Genomic DNA, 7,771 nt, shown 5'->3' on the forward strand with positions numbered 1-7,771 from the left:
TTGCCATGTTCTCAGCTCTGTTATTAAAAGTGCACTCAAGGAAAAACTTTTATTGATCCTAGTGGTTAAGGAATAACATTAACAGGGTTAAATACCCCACCAACATTATACAGAAAGCCCTACAGTTGCTGAAATACTGGGCAACAACACACATTTCAGCAAATAAAGGCCAGGTCTAAATTAAATGTTTGATTTGTTATATTACATAATTCAGTAATGATTGAAATTATGGCCATTATCAGTTTTTATCGGCATTAAGAAACTGCTAGGCATTGTCTGCAAGCAGCTGAGAACTGCTAGCTAACTGGCAAGCACAAAAATTGTGAACTTTGTAGTACAGCCCCCGAGAAATCGTCAGAACGGCGAAATGCACAGTTCGAGGAGAGAAATTGGGACCATAGTCTGATTAACTGACACAGACATGGTGGCGTAGCAGGAAGATCAGAATGCCTTGAACCAAGAGGTTTAGTTCAAATCCCACACTGTAAACCCCAATGTGCTCTCATTACTCAACTTGAAGAAACCCGTTGCACTTAATATATCTGAGTACAGTTACTTAGTCATTTTTGTAGTCATTACTCAAACCCTGTAGGGGGTCCAGATTTGAGTTGTATCGGCTTGAAAAAGAAAAAGTAATGCCCCCACTAAACTACACCTCCAACAAATTTCCCAGTGTGCCTTGCCTTTGAGTGATTTGTACAGTTACTACCCATGACTTGTTAGTGACCGAGACATGGTTATTTATAATATAATATGCCATTTAGCAGACGCTTTTATCCAAAGCAACTTACAGTCATGCGTGCATACATTTTTACGTATGGGTGGTCCCGGGGATCAAACCCATTACCCTGGCGTTACAAGCGCCATGCTCTACCAATTGAGCTACCAAATTCGTTCATTTTCAGTCGTGGCCTTCACCAAGTGAGTTCCTAGGGGAATATTATCATTATAATAAACTCTTTATGACAATACATTACATATCTCATAAGCACTTGGTTTACAGGCCACATCAGGCCTGCAAGTAGAGTTGCAAAATTCCAGTAACTTTCAGGTAAAAACAATTCCAACTGGGATTTCTGAAAAACATGGCAAATGTACCAGAATTTTGCAACCCTACCTGCAAGTCCCATTATGCTGGCTTGCAAACTGATGTGTAATTAAGCAATAACGCATGAGGGGGTGTGGTATATGGCCAATATACCACGGCTAAGGGCTGCTCTTACGCACAACGCAACGCGGAGTGCCTGGATACAGCCCTTAGCCGTGGTATATTGGTCATATACCACAAACCCCCGAGGTGCCTTATTGCTATTATAAACTGGTTACCAACATAATTAGAACAGTAAAAATAAATGTTTTGTCATACCCGTGGTATTTGGTCTGATATATCACGGCTATCAGCCAATCAGCATTCAGGGCTCGAACCACCCAGTTTATAATTCCTATCAGAATCTAGCCAGAGTTAGGATATCTAACCGTTGGAATTTTTATTCACCAGCAACCTGCATTCATAATGACTGCCAGGGTTAGGAACAGTGTGAGGAGACTATCTAAGCCATTTAAACTGGAATAACCATTTCAGTATTAGGTGCAAAAAATCTAACTAAATGATTGGATTAGTTTAGAAAAATGTGTTATTTCTTTGTGTAGCATAACATTAATCAATCAATCGCTCAATGTACATGCAAAAACAGATATGAAAAACAATTCAAAAAACACAACCTGCAGTAGAGCATACTGGGTAAAAAATATAATTTATCATAACTTAAAGTGAGTTGATGTGACTTCTCATTTAGTTTTGAGTCAGTACCACATAAAATTAAGTAATGTTGACTTTTAATTTACTTTGAGCTCAACTTACTATAAGTATTTGAGTTTTAAAAAATGCCTTGGCGTTTACAGTGCAGGTGAGGACATGCTGAATAATAATTACTGTAAATGAACAATCATGTATGTCAAAGTGTGTAATATTGTAAGTTGAAAACACTATGTTAAAAGCACTGTGTGTGTGTGTGTCCTTAAGCTTGACAAAGAACTGTGAACCAATCAGGGCCTTGATGGGCTTGGCAACAGTAACGATGCGTAATTAAACTTTTTTCATTAAGAACGTTTCACGTGACGTCCTGACAACTGATACACAGAAATGTTCCTGCAACGTTCCCATGAAATGTGTCTTGAACATTTAATATCTTATATTCTGAGAACATGGCTACTATGTTCTGTGTATGTTTGGTGGGACGTTGATGGAATATTCTCCTAACCCTCAAACTGGACAGAGGAGTGTCCTTGCAATGTTCCAATGAAACATGTCTGGAACATTAAATATTGGCTATTCTGAGAACATGGCTACCACGTTGTGGATAAGTTCTGTTTGACATTTAGGGAATGTTCTCCTAACTAACGCCAAAACATGCTAAATACTGTATGTTCTCAGGAGGTTTTTGCTAACATACATAGAATGTTCCCTAATTTACGGAAAACTGGACACTCAAACATCTGGGGAATATTACGGGTAACATTACAAATTGTTCTCTCTCCCTAGAACTGTTAGCTAGGAAACAATGTTATCAAAATACTTGATAGGTGCCCCTTGGTGCATTTGACAGATGACATCAAAGAGAACACAGAAGGCCAGTCTCCAACAGCTGCCCACCTTTTTAAAATAGCTGGAGGTTTGATTAGGGTTCAGTTAATTTTTTTATTTTAGGAACAAGATGGATCCTGATTTAAGCTAGGTGAGTTAGAGCGATGGAGAGACTTTGTGAAGAGGGGTTAGAGAGGGAGAGTAAATATTACTGGTAGATAGGATAGTAAATATTCATTCCTCTTTCAACTTGAAGACAGAGAACAGAAAATTCCTCTGACTTCCTGTTTCGATCTAATTTGGACCGGTACACCAAGACCCTTCTCTAGCCCTTTTACTAAGCACTCTTGTCCCCCCTATTCTTGAGTAAGCAGTGGTATATCTGAGGTGCTTATGCACAAAGACCATACATAATACAATGACATCAGGAACATACCATGATATTACAGGGGTTTAGTCCAGAGAGAGGGGAACCGAATGAGGAAATGCAAACAACCCATTGGGTTGGGAAAGCAAATGGAGAGAAAGACAGAGAGTGGGAGGGTGGGGGGAGAGAGAGAGAGAGAGAGAGAGAGAGAGAGAGAGAGAGAGAGAGAGAGAGAGAGAGAGAGAGAGAGAGAGAGAGAGAGAGAGAGAGAGAGAGAGAGAGAGAGAGAGAGAGAGAGAGAGAGAGAGAGAGAGAGAGAGAGAGAGAGAGAGAGAGAGAGAGAGAGAGAGAGAGAGAGAGAGAGAGAGAGAGAGAGAGAGAGAGAGAGAGAGAGAGAGAGAGAGAGAGAGAGAGATGAGGGCAGCTGGATTAAGGAGTTTTGTTGTTGAAAAAGCTAAAGAGAATAAGAGGGGAAGAGAGAAGGAATTTAAGAGCGTGAGGGGGGGACATTCTCTAGTTTTCCAGCTTTTCTTTTGCCTCCTTATATGGTCAAACGACGACTGTGGAATCAGTGGGCAGAAGGGAGTGGGTCGAAACTCAGAGAGAAAGAGAGAGGGAAAGAATGAGAGGGGAAAGGGGTGAGAAGTGTAGAGGAGAGGGGTGTGCATTGTCGTGTGCTTGGGACACTGGGGACTTCCACCAGCGGCAGCCGGACACACACCACTGGTCAGCAGAGCGAGACAGGTCAGGCAAAGAGAGGCATAACCAGGAGGCTTATCAGGGGCTGAACTGCTAACAGCTGCAGAGCGTGAGTAGCCATTATTCTGGTGTGCCGTCACACACACACACACTGCGGGATGCTGAGCTGTGTAGCGGTCTGGTGCGTTGTGATGCTGACAGCTGGTGGTGTGGTGATGGATTGCTGACTGCAGGGTGACATAGTGAGTGTTGGTATGTGCGGGGCGAAGGTCCCCTATCCCTCTCTAAGCATGACTGATAGATAGAGCTATTAATATCCCTCTCATCTGTCACCAAGCGGCTGCCACCAACAGACAAGACTGGCTGCTGATAGACACACAGAGGCCAAAGACTAAACCCTAGAGAGAGTCATACTGTACACACAAGTACAACTTGATACTACAACTGTCGGCAATATAACAGTCTCAAAAGATGACAGGCAGGCGTGTATTGTGATGTCCTTAATGTCTTATCAAAGATGTCTATTGTACTCATTGTTGCGCTTGTGTTCCTTCCACTCTGCTTGAATGTGAAATGCACTTTGTGGATATTCTATTCATTGCAGTAATCCATTTATCCAGTTCTCATTACCTATAACAGACTGATTATGATGTATGCTCTCTACTACTACTCAGTGTCAGGGAGCGGATCTCTCTGTATAAACACTGGCACACAGACAAGGCAAACAGACGAACTTGACTCCTCCGAGGTGGATTCTGTTTATCTAGCTGAACTCTTAAAAACCTAGGCTACTTACAAATGTACTGTATGTATGCAGGTCATGCATTCGGGTTCTTGATCATAACTTGAAGGAACCCCCTTTTTATACAGTAAGAAAATTGAGATTCCCAAACTCTCCCCCTCTCCTCAGGTTAGTGGGGTGGGATTCCCGGTGCCAAGATGACGGAGCGCTATGACTGCCACTACTGTAAGGAATCCCTGTTTGGTAAGAAGTACGTCCTGAGAGAGGAGAACCCATACTGTGTCAAATGTTACGAGAGCCTGTACTCCAATACCTGTGAGGACTGCAAGAAACCCATCGGCTGCAACACCAGGGTATAACACACACACGCACAAACTACTATCACTGTCTAATTTTTTACCCTCCATCCAAGAACATTGTCAAAGCGTGCTGTCTGATGTTCAGATTCTGATTGTCTCTCTGTTGTCTCCGTAGGACCTGTCCTACAAGGACCGCCACTGGCATGAGGAGTGTTTCCAGTGCTTCCAGTGTAAACGCGCTCTGGTGGACAAGCCCTTCTCCACCAAGGATGACCAGCTGCTCTGCACTGAGTGCTACTCCAACGAGTACTCCTCCAAGTGCCACGAGTGCAAGAAGACCATCATGCCTGGTGAGAACATACACCTAGATCCATCTAATCTATACTAGACACACACAAAAGACATGCATGCACGTGGTCATGCACACACACACAGGCATGTACACGGACTACTCTTGCACTATCACAGATTACACAAACCTTCAATGGTTGCAGACAAAATGTAGATCTGTCAAAATACCAATAAACACTGCCCCTTATGACATTATCATCTATTTTATGTTATAATGCTCCATAAAGATATTCAAAATTAAATCATCTTTATCAGAGCAGCCCTGAAATTTGTTGATTTGTTTGAACCAGCGTCCATTTAGTAATGTCATTATTATCATTATTACACACACACACACACACACACACACACACACAGTCATCGTTGTCGTAGTATGCGAATAGCCAGGACTAAACTCAAACGCTGTTGGATGATTCTAACTAATCTACATGTCTTTGAATGTCCTCATTCACATAAGCCCTTGGGATGGTGCTTCTCCCAGACAGTCAGTGTAACTATACTCTGGTGAGGTCTGGGGTGCAGCAGAGCCGGAACACTGACTGTAGATCTAAATGAACTCCAGACCTCCTTGAACATAACAATGCCTCTCTGTCCCCACTCTGTTTCTATACAAAGACCACCACGCAGTATTTAGAGAGCAATTCTGAGTTGGCGGACAGTGAGGGAATGTGTGTGTAACCCAAGGACTAGTAGTGTGTGTATGTCCTCTTTCTCACTCTCCATCCTTTATCCTTTCCCAATTTCCCCTTATTAATCTACCTCTCTCTCTCCATCCCTCTCTAATTCCCTCATCCTCCCTCCTTCCTTCCCTCCATCCCTCCCTCCCTTGCTCCATCTCCTTCATGCAGGCTCCAGGAAGATGGAGCATAAGGGTAACAGCTGGCATGAGACCTGCTTCACCTGCCAGCGTTGCCAGCAGCCCATCGGCACCAAGAGCTTCATCCCCAAAGAGAACCATAACTTCTGTGTGCCCTGCTACGAGAAGCAGTTTGCCATGCAGTGTGTGCATTGCAAGAAAGTAGGTCAAGGGTCATGACAGTGTAAATACTGTAGTGTTTCTTCCTCAATTTTTCTGACCTCTAAAGTGGTGTATACAACATAGAAAACAGGGCTCTTTGGACATCTTCTGAAAGTCTGGCTGTGTCTGGCTATAGGAATATTGAGTAGCACTTGATATGTATATACATGTTCTCAGTATCTATATAAGTGGCAATTTATTAAATGGATTGCTGCAACCGCTAAGATCTGGTATCTGGATGGCAGCACTTGGTGTGTGTGCGCGTGTGTATGTGCGTACTTGTGTGCACACGTATGTGTGTGCATGGTGGAATGTGTGCCTGTATGCCTAACCCTTTCTCTCCCCATTTAAATAGCCCATCACTACTGGTGGGGTGACCTATCGCGACCAGCCCTGGCATAAGGACTGCTTCCTGTGCACCGGCTGCAAGCAGCAGCTATCTGGCCAGCGGTTCACCTCCCGTGACGACTTTGCCTACTGCCTCAACTGTTTCTGCAACCTGTATGCCAAGAAGTGTGCCTCCTGCACCACCCCCATCAGCGGTAAACTATCTATCTATCTGGGTGTGTTCCAGATACACGTTTTCTTATCAGGTCATGCACAGATCATCAGATTTTTACAACATGTGGAATAGTGCTTAGTGTATCAGGAACTACACTAACATGATAGCACGATGCAACAATCTGTGCAGACCTGTGGTGAGACTGTGTGTACCCGAACGCAGCCTGTGTGTATCTAACAGAGAGTCAGTCAGTCAATTAGATGCTCACTCACATCACGCCGTACACTGTGGCCCTGTTTGATTCCTTACGGTCTCCTTTCCTCCCTCCCCAATCACTGATCTATGTAATTTGATGAGAAAAAGCAAGGTACAGTATATATGTCCTACTGTTTCCTCCACTCTGATCTGTGACAACCTCAATGAAGGATGCATTTATGTTTTAGGATGCAGAGACCTCTCTCACCTTTGGATAACAGTATGTTTTGATCTCTCCCCGTCTCTCTCAGGTCTGGGTGGCAGTAAGTACATCTCCTTTGAAGAGCGCCAGTGGCACAACGACTGCTTCAACTGTAGGAAGTGCTCCGTCTCCCTGGTGGGCCGGGGTTTCCTCACTGAGCGTGACGACATCCTGTGCCCTGAGTGCGGCAAAGACATCTGATTGGCAGGCAGTGTGTGGCCGACAAATCTGATTGGATAGCAATGAAACAACCAGGAAGAATGTTTTAAAATAATACATTTAAAAAATCAGCGAGGAACCGTAGCAATGAGTCCCAACAACGACCCGTCAGAGCACAACTGAATATATATATACAGTGAGGGAAAAATGTATTTGATCTCCTGCTGATTTTGTACGTTTGCCCACTGACAAAGACATGATCAGTCTATAATTTTAATGGTAGGTTTATTTGAACAGTGAGAGACAGAATAACAACAAAAAAATACAGAAAAACGCATGTCAAAAATGTTATAAATTGATTTGCATTTTAATGAGGGAAATAAGTATTTGACCCCTCTGTAAAACATGACTTAGTACTTGGTAGCAAAACCCTTGTTGGCAATCACAGAGGTCAGACGTTTCTTGTAGTTGGCCACCAGGTTTGCACACATCTCAGGAGGGATTTTATCCCACTCCTCTTTGCAGATCTTCTCCAAGTCATTAAGGTTTCGAGCCTGACGTTTGGCAACTCGAATCTTCAGCTCCCTCCACAG

At 43.4% G+C, this 7,771-nt stretch overlaps 1 protein-coding gene across 1 annotated transcript; it reads left to right on the forward strand.

Moving 5' to 3' along the window:
* The first annotated feature begins 3,707 nt into the window (after positions 1-3,707).
* Positions 3,708-7,356, forward strand: LOC311129724 (four and a half LIM domains protein 2-like). Its single transcript, XM_084162135.1, has 6 exons — positions 3,708-3,759; positions 4,561-4,745; positions 4,867-5,041; positions 5,891-6,060; positions 6,416-6,602; positions 7,069-7,356. Exons 2-6 carry the CDS (start codon positions 4,590-4,592, stop codon positions 7,218-7,220), a joined length of 840 nt encoding a protein of 279 aa, XP_084018261.1. The 5' UTR covers positions 3,708-3,759; positions 4,561-4,589; the 3' UTR covers positions 7,221-7,356.
* The last annotated feature ends 415 nt before the right edge of the window (positions 7,357-7,771 follow it).

The sequence above is a fragment of the Coregonus lavaretus genome (genome assembly GCF_964263955.1).
Source record: "Coregonus lavaretus genome assembly, chromosome: 5".
Classification (NCBI taxonomy): domain Eukaryota; kingdom Metazoa; phylum Chordata; class Actinopteri; order Salmoniformes; family Salmonidae; genus Coregonus; species Coregonus lavaretus.